The sequence below is a fragment of the Pezoporus occidentalis genome, unplaced genomic scaffold, assembly GCF_034315485.1.
Source record: "Pezoporus occidentalis ecotype Australia unplaced genomic scaffold, CSIRO_AGI_Poc_V1 ctg1011, whole genome shotgun sequence".
Classification (NCBI taxonomy): domain Eukaryota; kingdom Metazoa; phylum Chordata; class Aves; order Psittaciformes; family Psittacidae; genus Pezoporus; species Pezoporus occidentalis.
Window position 1 is genome coordinate 1 of NW_026912793.1, and position 18,741 is coordinate 18,741.

Consider the following 18,741-nt stretch of genomic DNA (forward strand, 5'->3'; position numbering starts at 1 on the left):
ATCCAATCCAATCCAAACCAGTCCAAACCAGTCCAATCCAATCCAAACAACTCCAAACTGATCCAAACCACTCCAAACCGATCCAAACCAGTCCAAACCACTCCAAACCAGTCCAATCCAATCCAAACCAGTCCAATCCAATCCAAACCAGTCCAATCCAATCCAAACCACTTCAAACCAGTCCAAACCAGTCCAATCCAATCCAAACCAGTCCAATCCAATCCAAACCAATCCAATCCAATCCAAACCAGTCCAAACCAACCCAAACCAGTCCAATCCAATCCAAACCACTCCAAACCAATCCAAACCAGTCCAAACCGATCCAAACCAGTCCAATCCAATCCAAACCAGTCCAAACCAATCCAGACCTGTCCAACCCAGTCCAAACCAGTCCAAACCAGTCCAACCCAGTCCAACCCAGTGCATTCCCCCCCCCCCCAGGTGAACAACTACCGGGGCCCGAGCCGGGTGCGGGTGTCGCTGGTGACCAAGGACCCCCCCCATCGCCCTCACCCCCACGAGCTGGTGGGCAAGGATTGCCACGACGGCTACTACGAGGCTGAGCTGCCCCCCGAGCGCAGCGTGCACAGGTGGGGCTGGGACCCCCAAGTGTGGGGCTGGGACCTCCCCCCCCCCCTCCAAATCTATGGGGTGAAACCCCCCCCCCCCCCCCCCTTTTCCTCCCATTCAGTTTCCAGAACCTGGGCATTCAGTGCGTGAAGAAGCGGGAGCTGGAGGCGGCCGTGGCCGAGCGCATCCGCACCAACAACAACCCCTTCAATGGTAACTGGGAGCACTGGGAGCACTGGGAAAGGGGGGGGGGGGGGGACGGGGACTGGGAGGGGGAGTGGTTTCAGTTGGGTTTATACTGGTTTATGCTGGGAGGCTCTTGGGGATGCTGGGGTGGGGGGGATGCTGTAGGGTTTTGGGGGCTCCATGTTGGTCCATTCCAGTCCAGACTGGTCCATGCCATTATGGACTGGTCCATTCCAGTCCGTACTGGTCCATACCAGTGTGTACTGGTCCATTCCAGTCCAGACTGGTTCATACCATTATGGACTGGTCCATTCCAGTCCAGACTGGTCCATACCATTATGGACTGGTCCATTCCAGTCCAAACTGGTCCATACCAATATGGACTGGTCTATTTCAGTCCGTACTGGTCCATACCAGTGTGTACTGGTCCATTCCAGTCCAGACTGGTCCATACCATTATGGACTGGTCCATTCCAGTCCAAACTGGTCCATACCAGTATGGACTGGTCTATTCCAGTCTGTAGTGGTCCATACCAGTGTGTACTGGTCCATTCCAGTCCAAACTGGTCCGTACCAGTATGTACTGGTCCGTTCCAGTCCAGACTGGTCCGTACCATTATGGACTGGTCCATTCCAGTCCAAACTGGTCCGTACCGGTATGCGCTGGTTCATTCCAGTCCATACTGCTCCGTACTGGTATGTACTGGTCCATTCCAGTCCATACTGGTCCATTCCAGTCTGTACCAGTGTGTACTGTTCATTCTGGTCCATACCAGTCTATTCCAGTCTGTACTGGTCCGAACTACTCCATACCAGTATATACTAGTCCATTCCAGTCCGTACTGGCCCGTACCAGTATGTACTGATCTATTCCAGTCCAAACCAGTCCATACCAGTATGTACTGGTCCATTTCAGTCCATACTGGTCTGTACCAATGTGTACCATTCATTCTGGCGTTGATCCATACTGGTCTGTGTCAGTCTGTACTGATTCATACCCATCCATACCAGTTGATACTGGTCCATACTGGTTCATGCTGGTCCATACCAGTTGATGTTGGTCCATACTGGTCTGTATTGGTCTGTACTGATTCATACCCATTCATACCAGTTGATACTGGTCCATACTGGTTCATACTGGTCGATACCAGTTGGTGTCCATACTGGTCTGTATGGGGCCGTACTGATCCATACCAGTTGATACCAGTCCATACTGGTTTATACCATTTCATACCAGTTGACGTTCATACTGGTCTGTATCGGTCCATACTGATCCATACCAGTCCATACCAGTTGATAACGGTCCATACTGGTTCCTACCAGTTGGCATTGGTCCATACTGGTCTGTACTGATCCATACCAGTTGATACCGGTCCATACTGGTTCATACCGGTCTATACTACTTGATGTCCATACTGGATGTCATCGGTCCGTACTGATCCATACCAGTCCATACCAGTTCATACTGGTCCATACTGGTTGACATTGGTCCATACTGGTTAACACTGGTCCATACTGGTCTATACTGGTCCATACTGGTTAACACTGGTCCCTACTGGTTCCCAGTGCCAGCAGAGCAGCGGGGGGGCGAGTACGACCTGAGCTCGGTGCGGCTCTGCTTCCAGGTGTGGGTGCGGGGTGCGGGGGGGGGGTGGCTCCCGCTGCCCCCCCTCCTGTCCCAGCCCGTCTATGACAACCGTGAGTGACCCCAATACCCCCCCCTGCACCCCAAATACCCCCCTGGGAACCCAGTACCCCCCCCGCACCCCAAATACCCCCTTGGGACCCCAAATTCCCTCCTGGGACCCCAAATATCCCCCTTGGACCCCAATAACCCCCCCGGGACCCCAAATATTCCCCTTAGAACCCCAAATACCCCCCCCAGGACCTCAATAACCCCCCCGGGACCCCAATAACCCCCCCCGGGACCCCAATAACCCCCCCTGGGACCCCAATAAGTCCCCTAGGACCCCAGTAACCCCCCTAGGATCCCAATAACCCCCCTGGGACCCAAAATACCCCCTTTGGAACCCCAATAAGCCCCCTGGGACCCCAAATACCCCCTGGGACCTCAAATACCCCGCCCCGGGACCCCAGTAACACCCTGGGACCCCAGTAACCCCCCTGGGACCCCAATAGCTCACTCCAGGGACCCCAAATTCCCACCTGGGACCCCAAATACCCCCTGGGACCCCAATAACCCACTTTAGGGACCCCATATAAGTCTGCGTGACCCCAAATGACCCCACTTGACCCTTATGGCACCATGTGACCCTATAGGACCCTAGGTGACCCCTATGACCCTACATGACCCCATGGGACCCTAGGTGACCCCTATGACCCTGCATGACCCCATGGCATCCTATGGGACCCTAGGTGACCCCTATGACCCTGCATGACCCCATGGCACCCTAGGTGACCCCCATGGGACCCTAGGTGACCCCTATGACCCCACATGACCCCGTGGGACCCTAGGTGACCCCTATGACCCCACATGACCCCATGGCACCCTAGGTGACCCCCATGGGACCCTAGGTGACCCCTATAACCCCACATGACCCCATGGGACCCTAGGTGACCCCTATAACCCCACATGACCCCATGGGACCCTAAGTGACCCCTATGACCCCACATGAACCCATGGGACCCTAGGTGACCCCTATGACCCCACATGACCCCTTGTGACCCCACATGACCTGTGCCCCCCCCCAGGCGCCCCCAGCGCGGCCGAGCTGCGGATCTGCCGCGTGAACCGGAACTGTGGGAGCTGCCGGGGGGGGGACGAGATCTTCCTCCTGTGCGACAAAGTGCAGAAAGGTCAGCCCGAAACAGCCAAAAACACCCCAGAAACACCCCAAAATCACCCCGGAACAGCCCAAAACACCCCAAAATCACCCCGAAACACCCCAAAATCACCCCGAAACAGCCAAAAACACCCCGAAATCACCCCGAAACACCCCAATATCACCCCGGAACAGCCAAAATCACCCCGAAACACCCCAAAATCACCCCGGAACAGCCCAAAACACCCCAAAATCACCCCGAAACACCCCAAAATCACCCCGAAACAGCCAAAAACACCCCAAAATCACCCCGAAACACCCCAAAATCACCCCGAATCACCCCAAAATCACCCCGGAACACCCCAAAATCAACCCAGAACAGCCAGAAACACCCCAAAATCACCTCGAAACACCCCAAAATCACCCTGGAACAGCCAAAAACACCCCAAAATCACCCCGAAACACCCCAAAATCATCCTGAAACAGCCCAAATCAGCCCAAAATCAACCCAAAACAGCCCAGATCACCCTAAAATCACCCCGAAACAGCCAAAATCACCCCAAAACACCCCAAAATCATCCCGAAACAGCCAAAATCACCCCAAAACAGCCCGGATCACCCCAAAATCACCCCAAAACACACCCGAGTCACCCTAAAACAGCCAAAACCACCCCAGAACAGCCAAAACCACCCCAAAATCACCCCAAAACAGCCTGGATCACCCCGAAACACACCTGAATCACCCCAAAACCCCCCACCCTATGCGTACCCCCCCAATGGCTCCCCTCCCACCCTACGGGTACCCCCCACCCTATGGGTACCCCCACCCATGGGTGCCCCCCCAATGGCCCCCCCCCACCCAATGGCTGCCCCCCCACCCATGGGTACCCCCACCCATGGCTTCCCCCCTCCCCCAATGGATGCCCCCTCTCCCTATGGGTACCCCCCACCCATGGGTACCCCCCACCCATGGATGCCCCCCTCACCCAATGGCTGCCCCCCCACCCTACGGGTACCCCCCACCCTATGGGTACCCCCACCCATGGCTTCCCCCCCCCCAATGGCTGCCCCCCCCACCCATGGGTACCCCCCACCCTATGAGTACCCCCCACCCATGGATGCCCCCCCCCAATGGCTGCCCCCCCACCCATGGATGCCCCCCATCCATGGATGCCCCCCTCCCAATGGCTCCCCCCCCACCCTATGGGTACCCCCCACCCATGGGTACCCCCCACCCATGGCTGCCCCCCCCAATGTCTGCCCCCCACCCATGGGTGCCCCCCCACCCATGGATGCCCCCCCCCCAATGGCTGCCCTCCCCACCCTTCGTGTGGCCCCACCCAATGGCTGCCCCCCCCCCATGGGTACCCCCCACCCTATGGGTACCCCCACCCATGGCTTCCCCCCCCCCAAGGGCTGCCCCCCCCACCCATGGGTACCCCCCACCCTATGAGTACCCCCCACCCATGGATGCCCCCCCCCCCATGGCTGCCCCCCCACCCATGGGTACCCCCCACCCATGGGTACCCCCCCCCAATGGCTCCCCCCCACCCTATGGGTACCCCCCCAATGGCTCCCCCCCACCCTATGGGTACCCCCCCCCAATGGCTCCCCCCCCACCCTATGGGTACCCCCCCCAATGGCTGCCCCCCCACCCTACCGGTACCCCCCCCAATGGATGCCCCCTCCCAACCTATGGGTACCCCCCACCCATGGGTACCCCCCACCCTACGAGTACCCCCCCCAATGGCTGCCCACCCTATGTGTGCCCCCCACCCAATGGCTGCCCCCCCACCCATGGGTACCCCCACGCATGGCTTTCCCCCAATGGATGCCCCCTCACCCTATGGGTACCCCCCACCCATGGATGCCCCCCTCACCCAATGGCTGCCGCCCCACCCTACGGGTACCCCCCACCCTATGGGTACCCCCCCACCCATGGGTACCCCCCACCTATGGGTACCACCCACCCTATGGGTACCCCCACCCATGGTTTCCCCCCCCAATGGCTGCCCCCCCCACCCATGGGTACCCCCCACCCTATGAGTTCCCCCCACCCATGGATGCCCCCCCCCCAATGGCTGCCCCCCCACCCTACAGGTACCCCCCCCAATGGCTGCCCCCCCACTGTATGGGTACCCCCCCAATGTCTCCCTTCCCACCCTATGGGTACCCCCCACCCATGGGTACCCCCCCAATGGCTGCCCCCCCCAATGGCTCCCCCCCACCCTATGGGTACCCCCCACCCATGGGTCCCCCCCACCCATGGGTCCCCCCCACCCACGGTGTCCCCCCCCCCCCAGAGGACATCGAGGTGCGGTTCTGGGCCGAGGGCTGGGAAGCTCGCGGCTCCTTCGCGCAGGCCGACGTCCACCGCCAGGTCGCCATCGTGTTCCGGACGCCCGCGTTCCTGGATCCCGGCCTCCGGCACCCGCGCAGCGTCCGCATGGAGCTGCAGCGCCCGTCCGACCGCCAGCGCAGCGCCCCAGTGGAGTTCCGCTACCTGCCCCATCAGGGTGAGGGGGGAATGGGGATCGGGGGAACGGGGATTTGGGGAGGGGGGGAATGGGGATTGGGGAGTGGGAGAGGGGATGGGGATTGGGGATTGGGGATAGGGGATGGGGATTGGGGATGGGGATTGGGGATAGGGGATTGGGGATAGGGGATGGGATAGGGGATGGGGATTGGGGATTGGGATAGGGGATGGGGATTGGGGATTGGGGATAGGGGATGGGATAGGGGATGGGGGATGGGGATTGGGATAGGGGATGGGGATTGGGGATAGGGGATGGGGATTGGGGATAGGGGATGGGGATTGGGGATGGGGATAGGGATTGGGGATAGGGATTGGGGATTGGGATAGGGGATGGGGATTGGGGATTGGGGATAGGGGATGGGATAGGGGATGGGGATTGGGGATAGGGGATGGGGATTGGGGATTGGGATAGGGGATGGGGATTGGGGATAGGGGATTGGATAGGGGATGGGATAGGGGGTGGGGATTGGGGATAGGGGATGGGGATTGGGGATAGGGGATGGGATAGGGGGTGGGGGATTGGGATAGGGATAGAGATATGGGATGGGATAGGGGATGGGATAGGGGATTGGGATTGGGGATAGGGGATGGGATAAGGGATGGGATAGGAGGTGGGGGATTGGGATAGGGATAGAGATATGGGATAGGGATAGGGGATTGGGGATAGGGGATTGGGATAATAGGATAGGGGGTAGGGGATAGGGGATTGGGATGGGGGTAGGGGTATGGGGTAGGGGATAGGGGATGAGGGATTGGGATAGGGGATTGGGGATTGGGATTGGGGATAGGGGGTTGGGATAGGGGATAGGGATAGAGACATGGGGGAGGGATAGGCATATGGGGTAGGGATATGGGATAGGGATATGGATAGGGGATATGGATATGGGATTGGGATATGGGATGGTGATATGGGATATGGATAAGGATATGGGATAGGGATATGGGTATGGGATATGGATATGGGATAGGGATATGGATATGGGATAGGGATATGGGATAGGGATAAGGATATGGGATGGGGATAGGGATACGGATATGGGATAGGGATATGGGATAGGTATAGGGATATGGGATAGGGATAAGGATATGGGATAGAGATAGGGATATGGATATGGGATAGGGATATGGGGTATGGGATAGATATAGGGATATGGGATAGGGATAAGGATATGGGATAGGGATAGGGATATGGATATGGGATAGGGATAAGGATATGGGATAGGGATATGGATATGGGATAGGGATATGGGGTATGGGATAGATATAGGGATATGGGATAGGGATAAGGATATGGGGTATGGGATAGATATAGGGATATGGGATAGGGATAAGGATATGGGATCGGGATAGGGATATGGATATGGGATAGGGATATGGGGTATGGGATAGATATAGGGATATGGGATAGGGATAAGGATATGGGGTATGGGATAGATATAGGGATGGGATAGGGATAGGGGTATGGATATGGGATAGGGATAAGGATATGGGATAGGGATAGGGATATGGATATGGGATAGGGATATGGGGTATGGGATAGATATAGGGATATGGGATAGGGATAAGGATATGGGATAGGGATAGGGGTATGGATATGGGATAGGGATATGGGATACGAATATGGGATATGGATATGGGATAGGGATATGGGATTGGGGATATGGGATAGGGATATGGGATAGGGGATATGGGATAGGGATATGGGATTGGGATATGGGATATGGATATGGGATAGGGGATATGGATATGGATATGGGATTGGGATAGGGATATGGAATGCGGATATGGGATAGGGATATGGGATGGGGATATGGGATATGGATAAGGATATGGGATAGGAATAGGGATATGGGTATGGGATATGGATATGGGATAGGGATAAGGATACGGGATAGGGATATGGATATGGGATAGGGATATGGGATTGGGGATATGGGATAGGGATAGGGGATAGGGGATATGGATATGGATATGGGATTGGGATAGGGATATGGAATGCGGATATGGGATAGGGATATGGGATGGGGATATGGGATATGGATAAGGATATGGGATAGGGATATGGGATATGGGATAGGGATATGGATATGGGATAGGGATATGGGATACGGATATGGGATAGGGATATGGGATATGGATATAGGGTATAGATATGGGATAGGGATATGGACATGAGATAGCGATAGGGATATGGATAAGCATATGGGATAGGTATAGGGATATGGACAAGGATATAGGATAGGGATATGGGATAGGGATAGAGACATGGGGTAGGGATATGGGGATGTGGGATAGGGGGAGATCGGGATACAGGGATATGGGGTTATGGGATGTGGGGTTATGAGGATATGGGACATGGGATATGGAGATAGGGGGCATGGGGATCGTCTCTCCCTGGTATCTCACTGGTCTCTCACTGGTGTTACTGGTCTCTCACTGGTCCCTTACTGGTGTCACTGGTCACTTACTGGTGTCACTGGTCCCTTACTGGTGTTACTGGTCCCTTACTGGTGTCACTGCTCCCTTACTGGTGTTACTGGTCCCTTACTGGTGTCACTGCTCCCTTACTGGTGTTACTGGTCCCTTACTGGTGTTACTGGTCCCTTACTGGTGTCACTGCTCCCTTACTGGTGTCACTGCTCCCTTACTGGTGTCACTGGTCACTTACTGGTGTCACTGGTCCCTTACTGGTGTTACTGGTCCCTTACTGGTGTCACTGCTCCCTTACTGGTGTTACTGGTCCCTTACTGGTGTCACTGGTCCCTTACTGGTGTCACTGGTCCCTTACTGGTGTCACTGCTCCCTTACTGGTGTCACTGGTCCCTTACTGGTGTCACTGGTCCCTTACTGGTGTTACTGGTCCCTTACTGGTGTCACTGCTCCCTTACTGGTGTCACTGGTCCCTTACTGGTGTTACTGCTCCCTTACTGGTGTCACTGGTCCCTTACTGGTGTCACTGCTCCCTTACTGGTGTTACTGGTCTCTCACTGGTCCCTTACTGGTGTCACTGGTCCCTTACTGGTGTTACTGGTCTCTAACTGGTGTCACTGGTCTCTAACTGGTGTCACTGGTCCCTTACTGGTGTCACTGGTCCCTTACTGGTGTTACTGGTCTCTAACTGGTGTCACTGGTCCCTTACTGGTGTCACTGCTCCCTTACTGGTGTTACTGGTCCCTTACTGGTGTCACTGGTCCCTTACTGGTGTCACTGCTCCCTTACTGGTGTTACTGGTCTCTCACTGCTCCCTTACTGGTGTCACTGGTCCCTTACTGGTGTCACTGCTCCCTTACTGGTGTCGCTGCTCCCTTACTGGTGTCGCTGCTCCCTTACTGGTGTCACTGCTCCCTTACTGGTGTCACTGGTCCCTTACTGGTGTCACTGGTCCCTTACTGGTGTCACTGCTCCCTTACTGGTGTTACTGGTCTCTCACTGCTCCCTTACTGGTGTCGCTGCTCCCTTACTCGTGTCACTGGTCCCTTACTGGTGTTACTGGTCTCTCACTGCTCCCTTACTGGTGTCGCTGCTCCCTTACTGGTGTCGCTGCTCCCTTACTGGTGTCACTGGTCCCTTACTGGTGTTACTGGTCTCTCACTGCTCCCTTACTGGTGTCACTGGTCCCTTACTGGTGTTACTGGTCTCTAACTGGTGTCACTGGTCCCTTACTGGTGTCACTGCTCCCTTACTGGTGTCACTGCTCCCTTACTGGTGTCACTGGTCCCTTACTGGTGTTACTGGTCTCTAACTGGTGTCACTGGTCCCTTACTGGTGTCACTGGTCCCTTACTGGTGTCACTGGTCCCTTACTGGTGTTACTGGTCTCTCACTGGTCCCTTACTGGTGTCACTGGTCCCTTACTGGTGTCACTGGTCCCTTACTGGTGTCGCTGCTCCCTTACTGGTGTCACTGCTCCCTTACTGGTGTCACTGGTCCCTTACTGGTGTCACTGGTCCCTTACTGGTGTTACTGGTCTCTCACTGCTCCCTTACTGGTCTCTCACTGGTCCCTTACTGGTGTCACTGCTCCCTTACTGGTGTCACTGCTCCCTTACTGGTGTCACTGGTCCCTTACTGGTGTCACTGGTCCCTTACTGGTGTCACTGGTCTCTCACTGGTCCCTTACTGGTGTCACTGCTCCCTTACTGGTGTCACTGGTCCCTTACTGGTGTTACTGGTCTCTCACTGCTCCGTTACTGGTGTCACTCGTCCCTTACTGGTGTTACTGGTCCCTTACTGGTGTCACTGGTCCCTTACTGGTGTCACTGGTCCCTTACTGGTGTTACTGGTTGCAGGGGACCTGCAGTGCATCGAGGAGAAGCGCAAGCGCACCCGGGACACCTTCCGCTCCTTCGTGCAGCGCAGCCCAATGCCCGGTGGGGGGCGCAGGGGAGGCAATGGGGGGGTCCTGGGGCCCTAAGGGGGTATTTGGGGTCCCTATGGGGTATTTGGGGTCCTGAGTGTGTTATTGGGGCCCTAGGGGGGTATTTGGGGTCCTTGGGGGGGTTATTGGGGCCCTAGGGGGGTATTTGGGGTGCCTGGGGGTGTTATTGGTGCCCTAGTGGGGTATTTGGGTTCCAAGGGGGGTATTTGGGGTCCCCTGGAGGGGTTATTGGGGCCCTAGAGGGGGTATTTGGGGTCCCTATGAGCTATTTGGGGTCCTCAGTGTGTTATTGGGGTCCCTATGGGGTATTTGGGGTCCTGAGTGTGTTATTGGGGCCCTAGGGGGGTATTTGGGGTCCTGAGTGTGTTATTGGGGCCCTAGGAGGGTATTTGGGGTGCCTGGGGGGGTTACTGGTGCCCTAGTGGGGTATTTGGGTTCCAAGGGGGGTATTTGGGGTCCCTGGGAGGGTTATTGGGGCCCTAGTGGGGTATTTGGGGTCCCCTGGAGGGGTTATTGGGGCCCTAGGGGGGTATTGGAGTCCCTGGGGGGGGTTATTGGGGTCTCCAGAGGGGTTATTGGGGCCCTAGGGGGGTATTGGGGCCCTAAGGGGGTATTGGGGTCCCTGGGGGGTATTGGGGTCCCCAGGGGGGTTATTGGGGTCCCCAGAGCGGTTATTGGGGCCCTAGGGGGGTATTGGGGTCCCTGGGGGGTATTGGGGTCCCCAGGGGGGTTATTGGGGCCCTAGGGGGGTATTGGGGTCCCTGGGGGGTGGGTATTGAGGTCCCCAGAGGGGTTATTGGGGCCCTAGGGGGGAATTGGGGTCCCCAGAGGGGTTATTGGGGCCCTAGGGGGGATATTTGGGGTCCCCGTGGGGGGGTCCCTGACGTTCCCTCCCTCTTCCCTCCCCCTCCCCCCAGGTCTCGCCCCCCCCGAGCCCCGCCCCCCCCGGCGCTTCGCGGTGCCCTCGCGGCCCTGCCCGGCCCCACAGCCCCCCCCCTCCATGGGTGAGAAACTGGGGGGCACTGGGAATGATGGGGGGGCTATTGGGGGGCTACTGGGAGCTATTGGGGGGCTACTGGGGGGCTATAGGGAGCTATTCAATGCTACTGGGGGGCACTGGGATTGACTGGGAGCTACTGGGGGGCTACTGGGAGCTATTGGGGGGCTACTGGGGGGACTGGGAGTGACTGGGAGCTACTGGGGGGCTACTGGGAGCTATTCACGGCTACTGGGGGGGCTACTGGGAGCTATTCAGGGCTACTGGGGGGCTACTGGGAGTGACTGGGAGCTACTGGGGGCTACTGGGAGCTATTGGGGGGCTATTGGGAGCTATTCAATGCTACTGGGGGCACTGGGATTGACTGGGAGCTACTGGGGGGCTACTGGGAGCTATTCAGGGCTACTGGGGGGCACTGGGAGTGGCTGGGAGCTACTGGGGGGCTACTGGGAGCTATTGGGGGGCTACTGGGGGGCACTGGGATTGACTGGGAGCTACTGGGGGGCTACTGGGAGCTATTGGAGGGCTACTGGGGGGCACTGGGAGTGACTGGGAGCTACTGGGGGGCTACTGGGAGCTATTGGGGGCTACTGGGGGGGCTACTGGGAGCTATTCAGGTCTACTTGGGGGCTACTGGGAGCTACTGGGAGCTACTGGGGGCTACTGGGAGCTATTGGGGGGCTATTGGGAGCTATTCAATGCTACTGGGGGGCACTGGGATTGACTGGGAGCTACTCGGGGGCTACTGGGAGCTATTCAGGGCTACTGGGGGGCGCTGGGAGTGACTGGGAGTTATTGGGGGAGCTACTGGGAGTTATCGGGGGGCTACTCGGGGGCTACTGGGAGCTATTCAGGGCTACTGGGGGGCTACTGGGGGCTACTGGGAGCTATTCAGGGCTACTAGGAGCTACTGGGGGGCTCTGGGAGTGACTGGGAGCTACTGGGAGCTATTGGGGGGCTACTGGGGGGCTACTGGGAGCTATTCAGGGCTACTGGGAGCTACTGGGGGGCTACTGGGAGCTACTGGGGGGCTACTGGGGGGCACTGGGATCACTGTAACTGCTCCAGCCCCCCTCCCCCTCCTCTTCTTCACAGCCCCCCCCCCTTGTTTCGGGGTCCCGGGGGGGGCGCTGGGGGAAGCTCCGCCCCCGGCCCCGCCCCCCCCCGCAGCCGAGCCCTTGGCCGAGGCCCTGCTGCAGCTGCAGGTGGCTGAGGAAGGTTCCATTCCGGACGCGGGGGGGGGGGTGTCCCCATTGGACCTGGGGGTGCTCTTGGGGGACCCCCAGTTCCCCCCCTTGGAGACCATCAACGCTGCCGAGGTGCAGCGGCTGCTGGGGCCCCCCGATCCCACCCCTCCGCCTTTTGGGGACCCCCCATTGGCTTTTGGGGGGGCGGATGGAGGAGGTGGCGGGGTACCCGCTCCCCCCCCGGCCATGCTGATGTCGTATCCCGAAGCCATCGCTCGCCTGGTGCAGGGGGGGGACGGGGCTGGGGGAGGGGGGGGGGCGGCCCAGTTTGGGGGGGCAGGGTCCCAGTTTGGGGTTGGGGGGTCCCAGTTTGGGAGTGGGGGGGTGGAAGTGATGGGGGGAGCGGATGTAGGGGGGGGGTGCCCTGATTTGGGGGGGGGGGCGGACCCCGAGGATTCGTTGCCCTCCCTGGGGGACCTGGACTTCAGTGCTTTGCTCAGCCACTTCCCCTCCTCCTAACTGGGAGGCACTGGGAGCTACTGGGAGGGTTTAATGGGGGGGTGGGGGGGGGGAACTGGGGGCCTATGGGGAGCCTTTTAGGGGGTTACTGGGGGGCTACTGGGAGGCTTCTAGGGGCAACTGGGGGCAATGGGGGGGGGTCTGGATGGGACTGAGCACTCCCAGTATAGAACTGGGAGTGACTGGGAAGGAACCAAGTGCCTACGGGGGGGGGGATGTCTGGGAGCAACTGGGGTTCACTGGGAGCCCTCAGGCCCCCCCCCTCACCAGCATTAATCCCGCCCCCCCGAACCAAAGTGCCTTATGGGGGGGGAGCGGAAGGATTTACACACACACCCCCCCCGTTTATTACCCCCCCCCCAATAAATGGTATGAGCCAGCTTTGGTTTGTGGGCGTGGCTTTAACGGGGGGGCGTGGTTTGCATGGGTGCCCTTGCGGGCCGTGCGCAAAGCGCAGCCCCCGCGGGAGGCGGAGCCACAAGAGGAAAAGGCGGGGCTTGTTTCCACACCCCCCCCGGAAGGGGCGGGGCTTGTCGGCGGCAGGGCCGCGGCACCGGAGCGGAGGAAAGGAGAGGCCCAGGCGGGGCCGGGGCCCGCAGCGGGACCGGAACCGGACCGGAACCGGAACCGGAACCGGGGCGATGCCGAGCAAGAAGAAGAAATACAATGCGCGGTTCCCGCCGGTCAGCGGGGAGGGGCGGGGCCTGAGGCGGAAGTGGGGTGGGGGGTGATCACCATGGCAACGGGGAGGGGAGTGCGTGAGGGCGTGGCTTGGGGGGGGGCGTGGTTTGTGTAGGGGGCGGTGCCTATGGCCCCAGGTGAGGGCGTGTGGGGTTCGTGACCATGGCAACGGGGCGTGGCGTCGGATTGGGGGCGTGGTTTCTGTAGGAAGCCCCCCCTTTTAAAGGCCGGTGGGGGGGCGTGGCCTCGATTGGGGGCGTGGTTTAAGAGGGCGCGAGGTCCCCTTCATCACCATATAAAACGATGGAGGGGGCGTGGTTTACGGGAGGGGGCGTGGCTTTGTGCAGGGGGCGGTGCCTACAGGTCCACGTGACGGGGTGTGGGGTTCGTGACCATGGCAACGGGGCGTGGCATAGGCTTGGGGGTGTGGCTTCTGTAAGGAGCCCCTCTTTGTAAGGTGTTGGGGGGTGTGGCCTCAATTAGGGGCGTGGTTTAAGGCGGGCGTGGGTTGTGCGTGGTCCCCTTCATCATATCAAATGATGGAGGGGGCGTGGTTATGTGAGGGGGCGTGGCTTGTGCAGGGAGCCCCCCCTTTGTAAAGGGGGTTGGGGGCGTGGTTTAAGAGGGGCGTGGCTTGTGCGTGGTCCTTTTCAGGCCCATATAAAAGGATGGAGGTGGGAGGTGATTATGGGAGGGGGCGTGGTTATGGAGGGGGCGCGGTTAGGGGAGGGGGCGTGGTTTGTGTGTGGTCCTTTTCAGGCCTATATAAAGGGATGGAGGGGGGAGGTGATTATGGGAGGGGGCGTGGTTAGGGGAGTGGGCGTGGCTTGTGCGTGGTCCTTTTCAGGCCCATATAAAAGGATAGAGGGGGGAGGTGATTATGGGAGGGGGCGTGGTTGTGGAGGGGGCGTGGTTAGGGGAGGGGGCGTGGCTTGGGGAGGGGGGCGTGGCTATGCCTCAGTTTCCCTCCTGCTCCCCAGGCACGGATCAAGAAGATCATGCAGACGGATGAGGAGATCGGGAAGGTGGCGGCCGCCGTCCCCGTCATCATCTGTATCCTTATGGGGTAGTGGCACCGGGGTCACCCCAGCATGGGTATCGGGGTGTCCCCCCACCACCTCTGCACCCATGGGTGCTCCCCAGTGCCATCCCTCCTGAGGCCCCCCCCTATTCCAGAGGCCTGGGTGGCCCCCAGCCCTTTGAGTCCTTCCCATGTCATCGTGGTCCCCCCTGCTTATGGGTAGCCCTGGATCCTGTGGGATTGGGGCCTGGTTCCCCATGGGTGGGGGATTGGGGTGCACTTGGGGCCTGGTTCCCCATGGGCTGGCAAAGGGGTTGGGGTCCATGGGAGCTCTCTGGGTGTCTATGGGGAGGTCTGTGGGGGTCTATGGGTGCCCAGGGGGAAGTGTCTGTGGGGATCCCTAGGGTTTTATGGGTGTCCATTGGGGTTTATGGGGGTCTATGGGTGCCCATGGTGGGGTCTGTGGGGATCTATGGGTGCCCATGTGGAGGTGGCTCTGGGGATCCCTAGGGTTTTATGGGTGTCCATTGGGGTTTATGGGGGTCTATGGGTGCCCATGGGTGTCTATGGGTGCCCATGGCGGGGTCTATGGATGCCCAAGGGGAGATGTCTGTAGGGATCCCTAGGGTTTTATGGGTGTCCATTGGGGTTTATGGGGGCCTATGGGTGCCCATGGCGGGGTCTGTAGGGGTCTATGGGTGCCCATGGGGAGGTGGCTCTGGGGATCCCTAGGGTTTTATGGGTGTCTATTGGGGTTTATGGGGGTCTATGGGTGCCTATGGGTGTCTATGGGTGCCCATGGCGGGGTCTATGGGTGCCCAGGGGGAGATGTCTGTAGGGATCCCTAGGGCTTCATGGGTGTCCATCGGGGTTTGTGGGGGCCTATGGGTGCCCATGGTGGGGTCTGTGCAGATCTATGGGTGCCCATGTGGAGGTGGCTCTGGGGATCCCTAGGGTTTCATGGGTGTCCATCGTGGTTTATGCGATTCTATGGGTGCCCATTGGTACCCATGGGTGCCAGGGGGTGTCCGTGGGGGTCCTTAGCACCCCAGCCCGGGCTCTGGAGCTCTTCCTGGAGTCACTGCTGCGGAAGGCCTGTCACGTCACCCAGTCCCGCAACGCCAAGACCATGACCACGTCCCACCTGTGAGCACCCCCCCCACCCTCCACCTTAGCACCCAGGTCCCATTGGGGTCCCTGGGCCCCATTTGTTAAGGGGGGGGGGGTTGGGGAGGCCCTTGGGGTACTCAGGACCCATTTAGGAGCATCCGCATGGCTCCATGCCTTGATTATCTCATTCCCTCTTTAAGCCTTATAGGAGAGAGGGGGGGCGGAGCTTATGGGGAAGGAGGCGTGGTTTGATGTTGGGGGGCGTGGCCTGCTGACCCACATATCCCCCCCCCCTTTTTTGTCCCATAGGAAGCAATGCATCGAGCTGGAGCAGCAGTTCGATTTCCTTAAGGATTTGGTGGCCGCGGTGCCGGATATGCAGGGGGAAGGCGAGGAGCCCCATGGTGATGGGGAGAGGGGGCCCCGCAGGTGGGTGATCCCCCCCCCCCCAACATATGGGACCCCCCTGACATCCCCATATGGGTGCCACAGGGAAGGGGGGGATCGATGAGAGAGTGGTTCCCTATGGGAATGGGGTACAGGGAGGGGATCCCCAAACCACTGGATCCCATGGAGGGGGGGGGTGTCTCCAATACCTGGGTCCTTTCCATTGGGGTGCTGTGGGTTACAATGGGGGGTCCCCAATGTCTTTGGGGTGTGGGGGGGGGTGTCTCCAATACCTGGGTCCTTTCCATTGGGGTGCTGTGGGTTACAATGGGGGGTCCCCAATGTCTTGGGGGGGGGGGGTGTCTCCAATACCTGGGTCCTTTCCATTGGGGTGCTGTGGGTTACAATGGGGGGTCCCCAATGTCTTTGGGGTGTGGGGGGGGGGTGTCTCCAGTACCTGGGTCCTTTCCTTTGGGGTGCTGTGGGTTACAATGGGGGGTCCCCAATGTCTTTGGGGGGGGGGGGTGTCTCCAATACCTGGGTCCTTTCCATTGGGGTGCTGTGGGTTACAATAGGGGGTCCCCAATGTCTTTGGGGGGGGGGTGTCTCCAATACCTGGGTTCTTTCCATTGGGGTGCTGTGGGTTACAATGGGGGGTCCCCAATGTCTTGGGGGGGGGGGTGTCTCCAATACCTGGGTCCTTTCCATTGGGGTGCTGTGGGTTACAATGGGGGGTCCCCAATGTCTTTGGGTTGGGGGGTGTGTCTCCAATACCTGGGTCCTTTCCGTTGGGGTGCTGTGGGTTACAATGGGGAGTCCCCAATGTCTTTGGGGGGGGGGTGTCTCCAATACCTGGGTCCTTTCCATTGGGGTGCTGTGGGTTACAATGGGGCGTCCCCAATGTCTTTGGGGGGGGGGTGTCTCCAATACCTGGGTCCTTTCCATTGGGGTGCTGTGGGTTACAATGAGGGGTCCCCAATGTCTTGGGGGGGGTGGGGGTGTCTCCAATACCTGGGTCCTTTCCATTGGGGTGCTGTGGGTTACAATGGGGGGTCCCCAATGTCTTTGGTGGGGGGGGGGTGTCTCCAATACCTGGGTCTTTTCCATTGGGGTGCTGTGGGTTACAATGGGGGGTCCCCAATGTCTTTGGGGGGGGGGGTGTCTCCAATACCTGGGTCCTTTCCATTGGGGTGCTGTGGGTTACAATGGGGGGTCCCCAATGTCTTTGGGAGGGGGGTGTCTCCAATACCTGGGTCCTTTCCATTGGGGTGCTGTGGGTTACAATGGGGGGTCCCCAGTGTCTTTGGTGGGGGGGGGGGTGTCTCCAATACCTGGGTCCTTTCCATTGGGGTGCTGTGGGTTACAATGGGGGGTCCCCAATGTCTTTGGGGTGTGGGGGGGGGGTGTCTCCAATACCTGGGTCCTTTCCATTGGGGTGCTGTGGGTTACAATGGGGGGTCCCCAATGTCTTGGGGGGGATGGGGGTGTCTCCAATACCTGGGTCCTTTCCATTGGGGTGCTGTGGGTTACAATGGGGGGTCCCCAATGTCTTGGGGGGGGGTGTCTCCAATACCTGGGTCCTTTCCATTGGGGTGCTGTGGGTTACAATGGGGGGTCCCCAATGTCTTTGGGGGGGGGGGGTGTGTCTCCAATACCTGGGTCCTTTCCATTGGGGTGCTGTGGGTTACAATGGGGGGTCCCCAATGTCTTTGTGGGGGGGGGGTGTCTCCAATACCTGGGTCCTTTCCATTGGGGTGCTGTGGGTTACAATGGGGGGTCCCCAATGTCTTGGGGGGGGGGGGGGGGTGTCTCCAATACCTGGGTCCTTTCCATTGGGGTGTTGTGGGTTACAATGGGGGGTCCCCAATGTCTTTGGGGGGGGGGGGTGTCCTTCCAGGGGTCGTCGCCCCGGAGCTGGTCGGAAGAACGGGGGCCCCGGCGGGAAGGGGAAGGATCCCAAACAGTCAGGAACGGACACGGAGCAGGAGGTGGGGGGGGGGGGGGGGCACCCCAATATTCCAAATGGGAGGTGGTGGAGGGGGTCCTTGGGGGGTGGGGGGGGGTCGTGGATGGGTTTGGGGGGGGCTTTAAGGGGGTTTGGGGGGTCCTGGATGGGGTTGGGGAGGTCTTGGGGGGGGGGTTGAGGGGTCCTGGATGGGTTTTGGGGGGTCTTGAAGGTGTTTGGGGGGGTCTTGAGGGGGTTTAGGGGGTCCTGCGTTGGGGTTGGTGGGTCCTGGATGGGTTTGGGGGGGGGTTGAGGGGTCCTGGATGGGTTTGGGGGGGGTCTTGAAGGTGTTTGGGGGGGGTCTTGGGGGGGTTTGGGGGGTCCTGGATGGGGTTGGGGGGGTCTTGGGGGGGTCGAGGGGTCCTGGTTGGGTTTGGGGGGGG

The 18,741-nt window shown here is 59.4% G+C and overlaps 2 protein-coding genes across 2 annotated transcripts; both read left to right on the plus strand.

The window, feature by feature from the left end:
• Window positions 1-91: 91 nt before the first annotated feature.
• Window positions 92-13,154, plus strand: LOC134161115 (transcription factor p65-like; the record flags this gene model as incomplete). The annotated part of the gene is made up of 8 exons (XM_062613650.1): window positions 92-590; window positions 692-783; window positions 2,323-2,454; window positions 3,469-3,573; window positions 5,843-6,055; window positions 10,363-10,443; window positions 11,369-11,455; window positions 12,544-13,154. Coding segments are annotated over 8 exons (1,820 nt in total), but the record flags the coding sequence as incomplete, so codon positions are not given.
• A 558-nt stretch (window positions 13,155-13,712) lies between these two features.
• DRAP1 (DR1 associated protein 1) lies at window positions 13,713-18,382 on the plus strand (the record flags this gene model as incomplete). The annotated part of the gene is made up of 5 exons (XM_062613659.1): window positions 13,713-13,837; window positions 14,816-14,888; window positions 15,909-16,002; window positions 16,276-16,395; window positions 18,251-18,382. Coding segments are annotated over exons 1-5 (461 nt in total), but the record flags the coding sequence as incomplete, so codon positions are not given.
• Between the last annotated feature and the right edge of the window lie 359 nt (window positions 18,383-18,741).